The 19,286-nt window shown below is 38.3% G+C and overlaps 2 protein-coding genes across 4 annotated transcripts in view; one reads left to right on the top strand and one right to left on the bottom strand.

The window, feature by feature from the left end:
- The window catches only part of CCDC198 (coiled-coil domain containing 198), a gene marked incomplete at both ends in the record, with an annotated part of 32,104 nt that extends 13,307 nt beyond the window's left edge, over positions 1 to 18,797 (bottom strand). For 2 of the 3 annotated variants that reach the window (XM_082617354.1, XM_082617353.1), the window contains 2 exons: positions 16,121 to 16,203; positions 18,575 to 18,797. In XM_082617354.1, the coding sequence (XP_082473480.1) occupies positions 16,121 to 16,203; positions 18,575 to 18,797 (306 nt within the window). The other variant, XM_082617355.1, reaches the window with a different exon arrangement.
- LOC309802093 (succinate dehydrogenase cytochrome b560 subunit, mitochondrial-like) lies at positions 5,051 to 6,348 on the top strand. Its single transcript, XM_082617356.1, has one exon. The coding sequence runs from the start codon at positions 5,077 to 5,079 to the stop codon at positions 5,584 to 5,586; it is 510 nt and encodes a 169-aa protein (XP_082473482.1). The 5' UTR covers positions 5,051 to 5,076; the 3' UTR covers positions 5,587 to 6,348.
- Positions 18,798 to 19,286: the final 489 nt, after the last annotated feature.

The following is a 19,286-nucleotide window of genomic DNA, read 5'->3' on the forward strand; positions in this document are numbered from 1 at the left end:
GCCTAAAATCATAATAAGTTTGCAGACAACCCAAAACACACCACTAGACGTGGTCCTGCCCGCCAGAAAGACAAAATCCATCCTCATCCATCAGAAAACAGGCATCAGTCCACCAGGAAGCCTACACAAGCCACCGAACCAACCTTACCCACTGGGGGCAGACACCAAAAACAATGGGATTAAGAACATGAAGCCTGTGAAAAGGAGAATCCAGCACAGTAAATTAAGCAAAATGAGAAGACAGAGAAATATGCAGCAGATTAAGGAGCAAGGTAAAAACCCACCAGACCAAACAGATGAAGAGGAAATAGGCAGTCTACCTGGAAAAGAATTCAGAGTAATGATAGTAAAGATGATACAAAATCTTGGAAACAGAATGGAGAAAATACAAGAAACGTTTAACAAGGACCCAGAAGAACTAAAGAGCAAACAAACAATGATGAACAACACAATAAATGAAATTAAAAATTCTCTAGAAGGAATCAATAGCAGAATAACTGAGGCAGAAGAACGGGTAGATAGACCTGGAAGATAAACTAGTGGAAATAACTACTCAGAGCAGAATAAAGAAAAAAGAATGAAAAGAGTTGAGGACAGTCACAGAGACCTCTGGGACAACATTTAATGCACCAACATTTGAATTAGAGGGGCCCCAGAAGAAGAGAAAAAGAAAGGGACTGAGAAAATATTTGAAGAGATTATAGTTGAAAACTTACCTAATATGGGAAAAGAAGTAGTCAATCAAGTCCAGGAAGTGCAGAGAGTCCCATACAGGATAAATCCAAGGAGAAACATGCCCACACACATATTAATCAAATTTTCACAAATTAAATACAAAGAAAAAATATTAAAAGAAGCAAGGGAAAAGCAACAAATAACATACAAGGAAATCCCCATAAGGTTAACAGCTGATCTTTCAGCAGAAACTCTGCAAGCCAGGAGGGAGTGGCAGGATATATTTAAAGTGATGAAAGGGAAAAACCTACAACCAAGATTACTCTTGGTTGAGCAAGGATCTCTTTCAGATTCAATGGAGAAATTAAAACATTTACAGACAAGCAAAAGCTAAGAGAATTCAGCACCACCAAACCAGCTTTACAACAAATCCTAAAGGAACTTCTATAGGCAGGAAGCACAAGAGAAGAAAAAGACCCACAAAAGCAAACCCCAAACAATTAAGAAAATGGTAATAGGAACATACATATTGATAATAACCTTGAATGTAAATGATTAAATGCCCCAACCAAAAGACACAGACTGGCTGAATGTATACAAAAACAAGATATATATGTATGCTGTCTCCAAGAGACCCACTTCAGACATAGGGACACATACAGACTGAAAGTGAAGAATGGAATAAGATATTCCATGCAAATGGAAATCTAAAGAAAGCTGGAGTAGCAACCTCATATCAGACAAAATAGACTTTAAAATAAAAACTATTACAAGAGACAAGGATACTACATAATGATCAAGGGATCAATCCAAGAAGAAGATAAATCAATTGTGAATATTTATGTACCCAACAGAGGAGCACCTCAATACATAAGGCAAATGATAACAGCCATAAGAGGGGAAATTGACAGTCACACAATCATAGTAGGGGATTTATTTATTTTATTTATTTATTTATTTATGGCTGTGTTGGGTCTTCGTTTCTGTGTGAGGGCTTTCTCTAGTTGAGGCAAGTGGGGGCCACTCCTCATCGCGGTGCGCGGGCCTCTCACTATCGCGGCCTCTCTTGTTGCGGAGCACAGGCTCCAGACATGCGGGCTCAGTAATTGTGGCTCACGGGGCTAGCTGCTCCGCGGCATGTGGGATCTTCCCAGACCAGAGCTCGAACCCATGTCCCCTGCATTGGCAGGCAGATTCTCAACCACTGTGCCACCCGGGAAGCCCATTGTAGGGGATTTTTAACACCACACTTTCACCAATGGACAGATCATCCAAAATGAAAATACATAAGGAAACACAAGTTTTAAATGATACATTAAACAAGATGGACTTAATTGATATTTATAGGACATTCCAACCAAAAACAACAGAATACACTTTCTTCTCAAGTGCTCATGGAACATTCTCCAGGATAGATCGTATCTTGGGTCACAGATCAAGCCTTGGTAAAGTTAAGAAAATTGACATCATATCAAGGATCTTTTCCGACCACAACGCTATGAGACTAGATATCAATTATAGGAAAACTGTAAAAAACAGGCTTCCCTGGTGGCACAGTGGTTGAGAATCCACCTGCCAATGAAGGAGACACGGGTTCAAGCACTGATCGGGGAAAACCCCACATGCTGTGGCACAACTAAGCCCGTGCACCACAACTACTGCGCCTGTGCTCCAGAGCCTGTGAGCCACAACTACTGAAGCCCGCGCACCTAGAACCCATGCTCCACAACAAGAGAAGCCACCACAATGAGAAGCCCATGCGCTGCAACAAACAGTAGTCCCCGCCCACCGCAACTAGGGAAAAGTCCGCGTGCAGCAATGAAGACGCAACACAGCCAGAAATAAATAACTTAATTAAATTAAAAAAAACTGTAAAAAATACAAACACATGGAGGCTAAAAAATATGCCACTAAATAACCAAGAGATCACTGAAGAAATCAAAGATGAAATCAAAATATACCTAGAAAAAAAAGACAATGAAAACATGAAACTGAAAACCTATGAGATTCAGCAAAAGCAGTTCTACGAGGGAAGTTTATAGCAATACAGTCCTACCTCAAGAAACAAGAATAATCTCAAATAAACAACCCTACCTTACACTTAAAGCAATTAGAGAAGGAAAAACAAAAAAACCCCACAAAATTAGCAGAAGGAAAGAAATCATAAAGATCAGATCAGAAATAAATGAAAAAGAAATGAAGGAAACAATAGCAAAGATCAGTAAAACTAAAATCTGGTTCTTTGAGAAGATAAACAAAATTGATAAACCATTAACCAGACTCATCAGGGAGAAAAGGGAGAAGACTCAAATCAACAGAATTAGAAATGAGAAAGAAGTAACAACTGACACTGCAGAAATACAAAGGATCATGAGAGATTACTACAAGCAACTCTATGCCAATAAAATGCACAACCTGGAAGAAATGGACAAATTCTTAGAAAGGCACAACCTTCCAAGACTGAACCAGGAAGAAATAGAAAATATAAAAACACCAATCAAAAGCACTGAAATTGAAACTGTGATTAAAAATCTTCCAACAAACAGAAGTCCAGGACAAGATGGCTTCACAGGCGAATTTTATCAAACATTTAGAGAAGAGCTAACACCTATCCTTCTCAAACTCTTCTAAAATATAGCAGAGGGAGGAACACTCCCAAACTCATTCTACGAGGCCACCATCACCCTGATACCAAAAACCAGACAAAGGTGTCACAAAAAAGAGAAAACTACAGGCCAATATCACTGATGAACATAGATGCAAAAATCCTCAACAAAATACTAGGAAACAGAATCCAACAGCACATTAAAAGGATCATACACCATGATCAAGTGGGGTTTATCCCAGGAATGCAAGGATTCTTCAACATACAGAAATCAATCAATGTGATACACCAGGTTAACAAATTGAAGGAGAAAAACCCTATGATCATCTCAATAGATGCAGAAAAAGCTATTGACAAAATTCAACACCTATTTATGATAAAGACCCTCTAGAAAGTAGGCATAGAGCGAACTTACCTCAACCTTATAAAGGCCATATATGACAAACCCACAGCCAATATCATCCTCAATGGTGAAAAACAGAAACCATTTCCACTAAGATCAGGAAGAAGACAAGGTTTCCCACTCTCACCACTATTATTCAACACAGTTTTGGAAGTTTTAGCCACAACAATCAGAGAAGAAAAAGAAATAAAAGGAATCCAAATCAGAAAAGAATAAGTAAGGCTGTCACTGTTTGCAGATGACATGATACTATACATAGAGAATCCTAAAAATGCTACCAGAAAACTACTAGAGCTAATCAATGAATTTGGTAAAGTTGCAGGATACAAAATTAATGCACAGAAATCTCTCGTATTCCTATACACTAATGATAAAAAATCTGAAAGAGAAATTAAGGAAACACTCCCATTTACCACTGCAACAAAAAGAATAAAATACCTAGGAATAAAGCTACCTAAGGGGACAAAAGAAATGTATGCAGAAAACTATAAGACACTGATGAAAGAAATTAAAGATGATATTAAACAAATGGAGAGATATACCATGTTCTTGGATTGGAAGAATCAACATTGTGAAAATGAGTATACTTCCCAAAGCAATCTACAGATTCAATGCAATCCCTATCAAACTACCACTGGCATTTTTCACAGAACTAGAACAAAAATTTTTTAAATTTGTATGGAAACACAAAAGACCCTGAATAGCCAAAGTAATCTTGAGAAAGAAAAACAGAGCTGGAGGAATTAGGCTCCCTGACTTCAGACTATTCTACAAAGCTACAGTAATCAAGACAGTATGGTACTGGAACAAAAGCAGAAATATAGATCAATGGAACAGGATAGAAAACCCAGAGATAAACCCATGCACATATGATCACCTTATCTTTGATAAAGGAGGCAAGAATATACAATGGGGAAAAGACAGCCTCTTCAATAAGTGGTGCAGGGAAAACTGGACATCTACATGTAAAAGAATGAAATTAGAACACTCCCTAACACCATACACTAAAATAAACTCAAAGTGGATTTAAGACCTAAATGTAAGGCCAGACACTATAAAACTCTCAGAGGAAAACATAGATAGAACACTCTATGACATAAATCACAGCAAGATCCTTTTTGGCCCACCTCCTAGAGAAATGGAAATAAAAACAAAAATAAACAAATGGGACCTCATGAAACTTAAAAGCTTTTGCACAGCAAAGGAAACCATAAACAAGACGAAAAGACAACCCTCAGAATGGGAGAAAATATTTGCAAATGAAGCAATGGACAAAGGATTAATCTCCAAAATATACAAGCGGCTCATGGGGGTCAATATCAAAAACACGCCCTCCCCTCGCCCAGAGGTGGTGGGGCCGTCGGCGTCACTTCCGTCCAGGCCGGAACCCAAGATGGCTGCGCTCTGTTTGAGACGTGTTGGCCATCATTGCCTCCGTGCCCACCTTAGTCCTCTGTTCTGTATCAGAAATGCTGTCCCTTTGGGAACCACAGCCAAAGAAGAGATGGAGAGGTTCTGGAATAAGAACACTGGTTCAAACCGTCCTTTGTCTCCCCATGTCACTATCTACAGATGGTCTCTTCCCATGGTGATGTCCATTTGCCACCATGGCACTGGTATTGCCTTGAGTGCAGGGGTCTCTCTTTTTGGCTTGTCAGCCCTCTTGATCCCTGGGAGCTTTGAGTCTCATTTGGAACTTGTAAAGTCCCTGTGTTTGGGGCCAGCGCTGATCCACACAGCCAAATTTGCACTCGTCTTCCCTCTCACGTATCATACCTGGAATGGGATCCGACACTTGATGTGGGACCTAGGAAAAGGCCTGACGATTTCCCAGCTATACCAGTCTGGAGTGATTGTCTTGGTTCTTACCGTGTTGTCCTCTGTAGGGCTGGCAGCCATGTGAAGAGCCGACGTTCCCAGCATCATCTTCCTACCAGTTATTGCATTGACCCATCTTCCTGTTTGTTACTCTTATCTTAAGCCAGGGCAAAGTTATCTTGATTTGTTTAGACCCTTTTGTGCTTGCAGATCCCCTTGGAGCTCAGCAGTAAGAGTACCTTATAGAACCAGAGTAGTGGAAAAGGATCCAGTTTTCTCCTTATTTCTAAAGATGGAATGACTGTAAAGACTCCCCTTTCCTGCCCCCAGCTTGCAGCCTACTCTGGGCCTGGGAGCCCTCATTCTCTCTCCATATTAGGCCTTGATTTGTGCTGAGGGTCAGCTTTTGGCTTCTTCTTCCTAAGACAGTGGAAACAATGCCACTCTGTGGCCTCTGCCATGGGGACTGGGAGTGGGGCTTGGGTTGCCACTGCCTGTGGGTTGCTGGCTTAAAGGATAATTCTGTTAATTGGTCAGCCCAGGGTCTTTAACACCCACACAGTGTGACTGAAAGAAGAGGGGTGGGGGTGGAGGGGAATTAGCCTGTCCTGGCTAGAGGGAGATGAAGAGAGTAAGTTGGCTCTTGGAGCACATGCTTTGGGGAGAAGATATATAGCTTTTGATGCAAGAGGAAGATCCAGAAAACTATCATTGAACCTATTAAGGATTATTTCTCTTCCTTGCATTTCCAGAAAAACCAAGCCTCTTGTTGTCATGTTTTCTAATCCAAATTCATGTGACAGCTTTTTCTGAAACAGAATTAAAATTATTATATTGTCAAAAAAAATATCAAAAACACAAGCAACCCAATCCAAAAATGGGCAGAAGACCTAAACAGACATTTCTGTAAAGGAAATATACAGATTGCCAACAAACGCATGAAAGGATGCTCAACATGACTAATCATTAGGGAAATGTAAATCAAAGCTACAGTGAGATATCACCTTACACCAGTCGGAATGGCCAGCATCAAAAAATCTACAAACAATGAATGTTGGAGAGGGTGTGGAGAAAGGGGAACCCTCTTGCACTGTTGGTGGGAATGTAAATTAATACAGCCACTATGGAGAACAGTATGGAGGTTCCTTACAAAACTACAAATAGAACTACCATATGACCCAGCAATCCCACTAGTGGGCATATACCCTGAGAAAACCATAATTCAAAAAGTCATGTACCACAATGTTCACTGCAGCTCTATTTACAATAGCCAGGACATGGAAGCAACCTCAGTGTCCATCAACAGATGAATGGATAAAGAAGATGTGGCACATATATACAATGGAATATTACTCAGCCATATAAAGTAATGAAACTGAGTTATTTGTAGTGAGGTGGATGGACCTAGAGTCTGTCATACAGAGTGAAGTAAGTCAGAAAGAGAAAAAAAAATCCCGTATGCTAACACATATATATGGAATCTAAACAAAAAAAAAAAAAAAGAAAAGAAAATAGTCAGAAGAACCTAGGGGCAAGATGGGAATAAAGACACAGACCTACTAAGGAATGGACTTGAGAATACAGGGAGGGAAAAGGGAAAGCTGGGACAAAGTGAGATAGTGGCATGGACATATATACACTACCAAACGTAAAATAGATAGCTATTGGGACGCAGCCGCATAGCACAGGGAGATCAGCTTGGTGCTTTGTGTCCACCTAGAGGGGTGGGATAGGGAGGGTGGAAGGGAGGGAGATGCAAGAGGGAAGGGATATGGGGACATATGTATATGTATAACTGATTCACTTTGTTATAAAGCAGAAACGAACACACCATTGTAACGTAATTATACTCCAATAAAGATGTTAAAAAATATATATACACATGTATGTATTTATATGTATTATATATTTATATGTATTATAAATATATATATATATTTACATGTATATATTTGATGAATACAAATTATTTTTTAGAGAGATTTAGGTTCACAGCAGAATTGAGCAGAAAGTACAGAGTTCTCATACCCCCATCTCCATACACATACAGTCTCCCTACTATCAACATCCCTCACTGGAGTGCTACATTCGTTACAGTCATTGAGCCTACAATGACACATCATTATTGCTCAAAGTCCATGGTTTACATTAGGGCTTACTCTTGATGTTGTACATTCTCTGGGTTTGGACAAATGTATACTGACATATATCCACCATTGTAGCATCATATAGACAGTTTCACTGTCCCCCAAACCCTCTGTGCTCTGCCTACTCATTTTTCTCTCCCCACAAACCCCTGGCAACCACTAATATTTTTACTGTCTACACAGTTTTACGTTTTCCAGAATGTTATAAAGTTGGAATCATATACTATGTAGTCTTTTCAGATTGGTTTCTTTCACTTAGCAATATGCATTTTGTTTCCTCCATGTGTTTTCATGGCTGGATAGCTCAATTCTTTTTATTGCTGAGTAATATTCCATTGTCTGGATATGCCACAGTTTATTTATCCATTCACCTACTAAAGGACATATTGGTTGCTTCCAAGTTTTGGCATTATGAATAAAGCTGCTATAAACATTCGTGTGTAGATTTTTGTGTGGATATGAGTTTTCAGTTCATTTGAGTAGATAACCAAGAAAAGTGATTGCTAGATTGTCTGGTAAGAATATGTTTAGTTTTGTAAGGAACTGCCAAACTGTCTTCTAAAGTGCCTGTACTACTTTACATTCCTACCAGCAATGTATGAGAGTTTCTGATGTTCCACATCCTTGTCAGCATTTTGTGTTGTCAGTGCTCTGGGCTTTGGCCATTCTAATAGGTGTGTAGTAGTATTTCATTGTCGTTTTAATTGCAATTCCCTAATGACATATGGTGTTGAATATCTTTTCATATGATTACTTGCCATCTGTATATCTTCTTCTCTTCATATTCTCTTGACATTGTCTATCACAGAACAGAAGTTCTTAATTTTAATGAAGTCGAGCTTATCAGTTGTTTCTTTGGAATATGTATTTTTCAAAACTCTCCAGAGGATTCTGAAGATTTCCTAGGGTGGTGTCCACTGGCCTCCAGACTCCCTCCACTCAGTAAAGGAGCTACATCAAAATAGACCAGGGAGGATTTGTTTCTGGAGCATTATTGAAAAATTGAGTCTGAAGAAGCCTGCTATTTAAATATTTTCAGCTATTTAAAATAGTCTATCCATAAGTTCTAGAGCCAGCTTTTTCTTTGAAATTATGAATATATATGATTCTATTTTCAGCCTCATTTTCAGTTCTGATAATGGTTAAGTAGTAAGTATCTTTAAGTACTCTCTCCAGGCAATGACTTTCTTTCTGGCCTTTGATAAGAACCTAAAGAATGCCATTCCTCCACAAATGGCACTAGATGGCAGTAGCTAACATTGCAAATAGGATCCCCTGGTTAAATCATCTGCATTTGCCCTGAGAAGCACTGCAGAAAAAAGTGTTGGAAATTTGGCGTCTCCAAACAAACCAGTCAAATGAAATTGCCTCAGAATTCTGGGTTCATATCAGTGTTTCTTTTCCCTGCCTGGGAAGCAAGATGCCTCACTTCATCATCTTTGGAGAGAATACAATGGGAGGAATTACAGGAGAATTGGTAGAATGATGCCTGTTTTTATTTCATGATATAAAAAATGATTATTTGTCTAAAGATTTCTGGATTATTTGGCTTCTCAAACAAAACAAATAGTCAGGATAATCAGTTGGTGTCAGCTAGGAGATTCAGGAAAGGAGATTAAATCAAGCATAAGGCACAGAGCCTGGTGACAACCACTAACCTGAGGTGGTTGCTTCTGTTTACTAGCAGGAAGAGAAAGGTGGGTAGGAGCAATTCGAAGAACTGTAAAGTTTGTTTGGTATCATGACTTAAGAATGTGTCTTTTAAGTTTCTGGGAAGAAGGTAAAGGTGTCCAAGACAGATTGGAGCAAGAAACCATAAGGCCAAGGAAGAATTTCCGGTCAAGGCATTGCAGTGAGTTCACATTTCAATAACATTCTTTGATTCAAATAACCAGCAATGAAAAACAAAACATAAACCAAAAAAGATGTGGTCAGGCTTTAATACAAGAAAAATATCTCTCTGGACCAGAAAATGGAACAGAAAACTTGGGGGAAGCTGATTCATAAAGCATATGAGAGCTCCTGATGGCTGTGAGTTATTTCTGTAGGCTAAAGGAGACCTCAAAAATGCTCCATATAAGAAGGGAAAGTAGAGCCAGGCTCACAGGGCCCTGAGTTTAAACTCAGGGGCTGAGTTGTTCTCACCTCTTTCCCTAGTCCAAGAGCTGCATCAAAACGTAAGCCGGAAGATTTGTTTTACAGGCATTATCAAAAAGTTGAATAAGAAGTTAAGACTTTATACTTTATAACAATAAACTTAAAAGCTTAGGTAAATGGATAATTTTCTGGGAAATATAAGTTAACATAATTGCCTCGGGAAGAAATAAGATACCTATAAGATATCTAAATCAACTAAGAACCATTCTTTTACTAATTAAGTAAGCAGGAAAATTTCTCTTTCCCCAAAATTCCAGGTGGTCAAAGATGGTTTCACAGGCCTGTTTTATTAGATTTTTAAGGAACAGATAAGAACTATGTTAAATCAAATGTTTTAGAGAACAGAAGAGAGGGAAAGGTAATCAACTCCTCTTATAAAACTAGTATGACCTCGAGAAAAAAACTGGAAAAAGACAGCATAGGGAAATTATAGAACAACTCCACTTATGAAAATATCAGTAGGTACAAAAATCCTAAGCATATAAAATTCAGCAGTGTATTTATATATGTATCTCATGACCAAGTAGGATTTATATTAGGAAGGCAAGCATGGTTCACATCATAAAATCTATTAGTGTGATATATTAGGTCAACTGGTTAAAAAGAAAATCCATAAGATCATTTAAATAGATTATTTACTAGATGGAGGAAAAACATCAATAAAATTTAACACTCGGTCCTGGGAAAAACTCTTAGCCTACCAGGAATAAGAGAAATGAGAGAAGTGTCCATAATTTAGTAAACAGCATTGTGACAGATATCTTCCATTTGTTTCTCCAGACCCACTTATCACATTTCTCTACCCTGTTCTCTGCCTATAACGAGTAAGCAGTTTCTCCTGCCTTCTGGCTTCCTATTGGGTTCAACCTCTAAAGAATCCTGGTAGGAAATCTGAGAGGAGAAAGAGAATGAGGTCAGGATATTTCTTCTTCTATCTCCTCCCTGCAAGGCATGTTGGGTTGGCTGTGTCCCACTGTTCCCCTCAGAGCAGCTCCCTCTACCTCACTCTTCCCTTCCAGGTTCTAGAAGTCCCTTGGCCTAGATATAGCTACTTCTTACTGCCACTAGTGGTTATTGCAATTCCCGCTCTGGTTCCCTTCATCCAAACCTCAGTACAATTACCTGTAAAGAAAACTTCCCCGAGTTGTCCTAATTCGAACGTACCACCTGTTTCCTTTCGGGACTCTGACAAGCATCTATCAAAATCCTATTGTGAATGTATTTCGCTTTAGAACCTGTCCCGTTAACATCACAGATAAGACAAGGATGTCCATTATTACTGCTTGTGTTCAAAATTGCAAGGGAAGTTTTAGTCAATGCAAAAGTCAAGAAAACCAGTACAAGGAACAATTGGGAAGAAAGAGAAGAAATTATTTCTGTTTATAGAAGATATTGTCTACATAGAAAGTCAGGAAGAATCTATAGACAATTAGAATTACCAAGGTATTTCAATCAAGTTGTGGAACACAAAATTTAATACACAAAAATTATTAGCTTTCTTTTTTCTTTTTGGCTGTGTTGGGTCTTTGTTGCTGTGTGCAGGCTTTCTCCAGTTGCGGCGAGCAGGGGCTACTCTTTGTTGAGGTGTGCAGGCTTCTCATTGTGGTGGCTTCTCTTGTTGTGAAGCACAGGCTCTAGGCACACAGGCTTCAGTAGTTGTGACACATGGGTTCAGTAGTTATGGCTCGCAGGCTCTAGAGTTCAGGCTCAGTAGTTGTGGCGCATGGGCTTAGTTGCTCTGCAGCACGTGGGATCTTCCCAGACCAGGGATCAAACCCGTGTCCCCTGCATTGGCAGGCGATTCTTAACCACAGCGCCCCCAGGGAAGTCCCCACAAAAATTATTAGCTTTCTTATTCACCAATAATAATCATTTAGAAAATTAAATGGGAAAAATACCTCATTCATTGTAGGATGTAAAAACCAAATGAGATATTTTGATGGCCAGTTGTATGTGTCAACTTGGCTAGGCTACAGTGTCCAGTTATTCAAACACTAACCTAGGTGTTGTGTGAAATTCTTTTGTAGATGTGATTAAAGCCAATAATCAGTTGACTTTAAGGAAGATTATTTTAGATAATCTGGGTGGGCATGATTCAATCAATTGAAAGGCCTTAAGAGCAAAGCTGAGGTTTTCCAGAAGAGGAAATTCTTCTGTGGACAGCAGCTTCACCTCATGCCCTACAGTTCCAGTCTGTCCTTCCTGACGGCCTGTCCTATGATTTCAAACTTGCCTTGCCCGTCTACCTCCACCATCATGTAAACAATTCCTTGCAATCTCTCTTAATATATGTCTCCTTCTATAGGTTCTGTTTCTCTGGTTGAACCCTGACTGATACAGGTATCGAGAAACAAACCTAAAAATATACCACACAAGGCCCCTGTGGAGAAATTATGAAACATTATTGAAAGATCTAAAAGAAAATGTGGCTAAATGGAGATTTACGTCATGTTCATGGTTCAAAAGACTCAGTATTGTAAACTTGGTTAACTTTCCCCAAATTAATCTATGAATGCATTCCAATCAGAATACTGACAAGGTTTTTTGTGTAACTTGACAAGAAGATCCAAACTTTACATGGAAGAGCAAAGGACTGTAAATAGCAAAGACAATTTTGAAGAAGAATAAGGTGAAGGGACTTGCCAAACTAGATATTAAGACTTAGCTTAAAGGTACATAATTAGGACAGGATGGAATTCCTGTGGATACACAAGTAGGCCAGTGCAACAGAAGAGAGAGCTCAGAAACAGACTCATTAAGATCTGGATATTGGATACATGACAGAAGTAACATTTCAAATCAGTGGTCACAATGGATGATTCCATAAAGAGTTCTGGGGCAATAGAATAATCAAATGGAAAAAACTTAAAATTAGATTCCAATTTCACACCTGCATACAAATGAACTTAAGATGGATTAGGACCTAAATGTGAAAAGTTAAAGATTACAAATTTTAGAAATAAATAAGGATATCTATATGAACTTGGGGAATTAAAAATTTTCCTTGACAAAATATGAGATACAAAACATAAAGATTAAGATTGAGAAATCTGACATTAAACTCTTTGTGTACACACACACACATACACACAACAAAATGAAAAGGCAAACCATAGATTGAAGATACTTGCAACACATATAACTAACAAAGGACTACATCTAAAATATATAAAGAACTGTCACAGATCATAAAGAAAGAGATCATAGAAAACGGGCAAAGGATTAGGATAAGTAAGGAAAGAGAATAAGTTTGTGACAAATTGTCTAATACCTCAAAGAGTATAATGAGATCATTCAGGTCAGAATCACTCTCCTCATCCCTCACCAGCCGTCTTTACACTCATCTTTCTCTTCTCTCCATTCATCCTTTCAACACTGATTAACACATACTTAGTGATCACCCTTTATGTGCCAGCTACTGTTCTAGACACTTGGATATTAGTGAAGATGACAGACAAAAATCCCTGCCCCTGTGAAGATTATATTCTAGCATTGAGGTGGAGTGTGCAGGTAGTAAAAAAAAAACCACACACACAATGAACTTAACACATAAGCAAATTGCTTTGTGTGTTAGATGGAAATAAGCACTCCAGAGAAAAGACAGTGAAGGGGCAAGGGGATCAGGAGTGCCAGAGTAAGGGCTACAGTTGTCAATAGGCTGTCATATAAGCCTTATAGGGAAAGTGAGCTTTAAGAAAATCTTTGGAGATGAGGGAGTCATCCAAGGAGATCACCTGAGGAAACCCTATACATGGGGTGCAGTGGGAGTGGGGGACCGTCTCCACCTTAGGCTGGATCTGAGATGGTTGAATGAGAAGGTGAATCATCCAGAAGGGACGGTGATGATCAACTCTTCAACATGGGGCAAGTACATTTGATTCAGAGTTCCCTGGCAGAGCTTCTCAGATCTTAGCCGCTCTGAGTTGGAGAACCTTAGTTCATGACCTGCTGTTTACTTGAGGAGTAGATGTTCAGGAAGTGGAGTATGCCAAATATGAAATTATTTAGGATGCAATTAGATTTGGTTTAATAATTAAAAATACTTTTAGAATTTTCTTTGGCAGAGGTTAGGCTATTAATTAGCATGTCATGGGAACCCAGAATTTATTATTCTCTCAAAAACCCATTTTTGGTAGGAAATGTGCTGAGCCTCATTTGTGAAGATAATTATAGTTTATATCTTTGGGAGTGTCTGCCAAGTTCCCAGTGATTTCCCTCTTCTCTGGGAGCTGCCTCTAGAATCTATGGGGAGTGGCAGTTGGTGGGAAGTGGCATTTGGTGGTGGGGGGGAGGGCTCCCCTGCCCACATTTCTACTGCATGAGCATATTCTCTTGTCATAGCTCATTGGAACAGAGCTAGAATCATGAGCAAAACTGAGCCAATAGCATCTTTTCTCCCAGGAATTTTGAATTAGACCAAAGAGGGCCAGACTAGTCTGTTTGGCTGGAATTATAAGATGCAAATTCAAGGTGGCCATATTTCACCAAGCGGTCTTGAGGACCAGAGAAAGTCGACCTGCAAGGAGAGATTAAAGCAAATGCACAGAGAGAATTCTTCTGCCTCTCAGGTTCCAAGACATAGCTCTTCCCTGAAGTCTAGATGCCTCCCAGCTTTTGAGTTCCTTAAAACACCCCTATATCCTTATAATTTATCACATTTGTCACTTTGGCTCGTCCATTTGACTTCTTATACAGTGATGTTACAGATCTGAAATAGCAGGGAGCTCACTTTGATTTTTTTTCCCACCAGGGATAATGTGTCTCATTCATTCATCTGTTCATTCATTCCTTTATTCATAAACTTTTGAGGGATACATATTAAGTGTTAGTAACTAAATATGTAACACTGAGTGAGATGTTGTTTTTATGCTCAAATAATTCATCTTGATTCTTCATTTTTAAGGTGGTTGGCTGAGGTGTGGGGAATGCAGTCTTTGACTCTGAAATACCAAACTTCTCTTTTTGAGTTTGATTGACTTGAGAGAATCAAAGCCTGACTTTAGCTTATTTAGGGTTGATAGATATAAAAAAGTACTTTCTGAACTATAGGCTGGTACACAAATATTTTTCGCTGGTTATAGTAATATCTTCTATTTGAGTTATTCGGCTTAGAGTCTTCACAAGAATATATATTAAATGAGCTCCTTTGAAAGGATACCTTTGATTTAGGAATAAAACATAAGTTTTTTAAATTGCCACTTTAGCTAGAGATATGCTCAAAAATTTAAAAATTAGATATCAATTTGATAGAATTACACTTTATTTTCCAGTAACTAAGCAATATTTTGAGGTTTCTAATATTTTGGGAAAAGATACTTTTTCTGTGTGACCAAAAGATATAATCACTTCAAATAATGATTGTGAGCTTCTGGAGAAGACAGGTAAATAAAAACTAACGTTAAAAGAAATAATCCCCAACAAATGAGCTCAAATACCCCTGGGATTAGTCCAGACACCTGGGTGAGTTGTGTAGCAGGTGGGGTTTAGTTCCAATTCCCTTTTCAAAGATCAGTGATAAATCCTGCTCACAAGAGAGCCCCAAACCTTCCTTTTAGCTGATGCTCAGTTTTAAGGACCCACTCAGATCTCTTTCCCCTTCTAGGATGAGAGTTCTTAAAATTTATAGTTCTCTACAGGGAATTCATTAAATATTTATTAAGGTGAATGTATTTAAAGCTCTTGCTTTGCTGCCTTGAAATCCAATGTCCTCAATTTAGACAACTAGTTAACATTTAGAACAATGAAAAGTTAGGGATAGAAGGGTTGTTGAGATCATCTATGCTGATGGTTAAGAGCACAGGCTTTGGAGGCCTGGTTGATATGTGGCTCCTGTTGTCCTTGGGCAAGTTACTTAATCTCTGAAGCACATGTACGAAACAAAGATAATACTTCCTTTCTCATAGAGGGGTATGAGGATTAAATGAATGATGTAGATCATTGTTGTTTAGAGTGTATCAGACTTGTAATAGGTGGTAATTGAATAGTAGTAGTGGTTGTTACTGTTGTTATTTATTACAGTGATTTCCCTACAGTCATCCAACTAATAAGTGCAAGGTTCAGGTCCTCTGTGCCCCATTATATTTATGTCTTTAGTACTATACTTCTTTCTTTTGGTGGTGGTCTTAAAAGTGAAATCATTACAAAAGGAAATCCTAAAGAAATATGGCTTTTGCGTTGACAACATTCTCTTTAACAACACTGTCATTCTCATTAGCTTAGTCATTGTCAACATCCCTCTTCTATGATTATAGTTAAAAAGGGATGTTACCATTAAATCCAAGAAATTCCTTATGCAGCCTTTTAAATGCATCTTACTTGAAGTCTTCGAGGTGGATGCCTTTTAATAATACTTGTTTCTCCCTGTTCCAGTGGGATGTCAAAATACATGGCCCTCGGTCCTTGAAGGGTTGGAGAGAAACAAAAACAAACCATTAAAAACAACTTACTATTAAATTAGACTGGTCATTAGTTATTAGAGTTTGTTAACACAATTTTGTATCTTCAGTTCTATATGTCTAACCGATAGGTTGAATGTGGAAATGAAACACATAAAGCAGGGGCCCTACATAACTGCAAATGATAAAATATTAGCCTAGACACAGGACTTAATTTCTGCTTTCATCATTTCCTCCCCAGATTAATATTTAGAAGAAGAGCTGCACAATTAACAACGTATTGAGTGCAAGTGTTATTCAGACATAGAATTTAGCTTGGAAAATAGAAACTTATTGATTTGTTTTAATTTCATGAAATCTCCCTCAAGTAAATAGGAAATCCGAAAACATATAGCTGTAAGAAATGAAAATAAGTTCTCTTTTCAGATAAAATAGATAAATAGATGGATAGGTATTAGACAGAGAGATGATAAAGAAATGGAGCTTGAGTGTGTAATAGCAGTATGCAATGTTTAGCATTGAATGTTCCCAATTAAATAGTCCCCCCAACTAGGGAAATGAATTCCCACAAGTTGCTACTATAATACAACATATCAGTATTCTTTCCTGATAAAATAACCCAGGACTACAGAGTTAAGCCTCATTAGGAAACAGAGAAGCTCAAGAGATCCATATGGATTTCATTTTTCAGTTTGATTATCCTGGGCCCTTGGGACTACTACCATGACCAACGCTACATGAGTGATGTTCTTGTCCTTTCCTCTTAACAATCTGGAAGCATTCTGATTTCTACATTTTTGTGTAGACTATCCTATAGTGCCACTGTGCATTTTAAATGGAAAAATCCATGGGTAATTATGTGTTTCTATCCTTAAGACATTTGAATGATCACCTTAAGAACTTCTCTATGCCCTTATTTTCTTTCGAGAGATGCCAGTATATTGAGCAAGACCAAAAACATGTTGGATTTCAAAATGTAAATATTTTCAGCAAAATTTTTTTCAGCAATGTGACTACTTATTTTTATGCCATGATTTGAATAATATCACCCCGTTATTTAATTTGATACTGCTGAAATGGCATAGGCTGTGTTACTTTTACCCCTGATTTATAGGTGAAGAATATTGATGAAGTAACTTGACCAAAGTCATACTATTTGGTATTTGGTGGAGCTGGTGTTAGAATATGGGCCCCTTGAAAATAGTGTTCAGAATGCTTACCATCCGTTGTTATTTATTTTTAATGAGATTTTGCAATTTCAAAAATAAGAACATTTCCCAGTTGGGACTCTTAACACATTAGAATCAGCTTTTACCTGTCAGTTACCAAAATCTTAAAACTCTAGATGGAAGGTTTGGGTAAAAAAGGAATTATTCAATGAAACTAAGAGGAATATTCCTACTCGCATGCTTAGGAAGTTGAAAACATTAAAAAAAAAAAAAAAAGGCCGTATAGAACTAGTCAAATGCTGTCAGTTCTGTAGAAAGTAGCCATGAAAGTCATTCTAGGTAAGATCTACTAGGTGCTGAAAGGGAATATATGGCTTTATGGCCAATAATGGGAACTTATTTGTGTTAATAATCCAGAATGTGAAGAAAAGAAAAAACAACATGCATATATATGTGTGTGTGTATATATATATAATATATACATATATATATATATATATATGCATGTATCTCTTCCCAAGTTAGAATGTCAGTTTAAGTATCATCTGTTTAAGTATCATCATGGTTGTCATAAAACATTCTATGTCTTGTAAAATATCCCAGGAGAATTTATAGCCACTTCTGGCTCAGAGCTTCCAATCATAATAGGAAAAATTCTCTTAGTTTTGCATATGACCATGAAGCATAAGGGGCTGGGGAGAGGGTGCCCCATCCGCTCATCTGTACTGCAATAAATCAATTCAGTTTGGGGTGGTTTCCAAATTCACATCACAATGGATTCACTCCTAAAGTACTGCTTGCAAAACAACAAAGCCTGATGCACGAAACAGTACTGAAGAGAATGATTTAAATTTAGAATCTAACTGAAACATATGATTGTCCTAATTATCCCATCTTTATCTATAGAATTTTAATTGCCTGGCAAAGCTAGGTATAAACATCCAAAGCACTATAAACCAAGCTGACACAAAATGATTTTTTCCTTCTCATGTGGAATGGTGAAAAGCCCTTAGTACACAGTTTACACACCTATTCTAATGTGCCCAGAATACTTACAACTGACAAACATTGTCTCCCTTTGAAGGATGTTCTCTAATATTTCAGTAATTTAGAAACTTTCAGAGATTATAGAGATAGACAGGTAAATCTATCAATAGCACTCCTCGGCCCAAATCCACAAATCTCACGCTGGGTTTTACATTTACCTGCAGAATATCTTCCATACCAGGTCTCTCTTAGAGGTGGCAACTGCCCTTCCAAAGCTTTATTCCGTTCCTGCAGTCTTGCAAATGAATATGAACTCTTTTCTTCTGGATTCTCAGTGAATACAAAGTCCACAGGGCCGGCTGAGGGAGTCTCTTCCTCTTTGTTTTGCAAAGGTGCTACCTTGGTCACCCTTGGGTGAGCCTTAGAGTGGCTCAGGCCCATTTCACATTAAAGACGCTCAGTGTAAAACCATGAGGTTAGTGGTTTGGGGCCTTTAATATAGCTTGTTTTAATCAAGGGATTTCCAAAGTTAACCCAGCTCTAAAGCAGTCGTTTCCTTCATAACATCTGTGTAGCTTTATTTCACTACACACTAACACTTTGGCCACTTCCTGGGAGGCTGGTTTCCATGGAGACTGCCCTTCAACTCCTACTTTGCCATTTCAGACCCAAAGAATCCAGTTAAACATTGACTTGGTTATGCTACTTTCTGAAAGACTCAGTGGTAGAAAGAGAAACCACTATTGATCATTAAACAAATCTCTAACACCAGGAAGGCCATTAACAGAGATGGAGAGCAGGGGATCAGAGGTCTTAAATTGGACCCTTTCATTGTGTGTACCTTTAAACATCACCTATAAGAATTACCAACTGAGAAGAGCTAAGTCACCTTTGGAAATGACAGGAACTAATCATCTAGGGCTTTGTTAA

Source organism: Mesoplodon mirus (genome assembly GCF_964341445.2).
Source record: "Mesoplodon mirus genome assembly, chromosome: 4".
In the NCBI taxonomy this organism is placed as follows: domain Eukaryota; kingdom Metazoa; phylum Chordata; class Mammalia; order Artiodactyla; family Ziphiidae; genus Mesoplodon; species Mesoplodon mirus.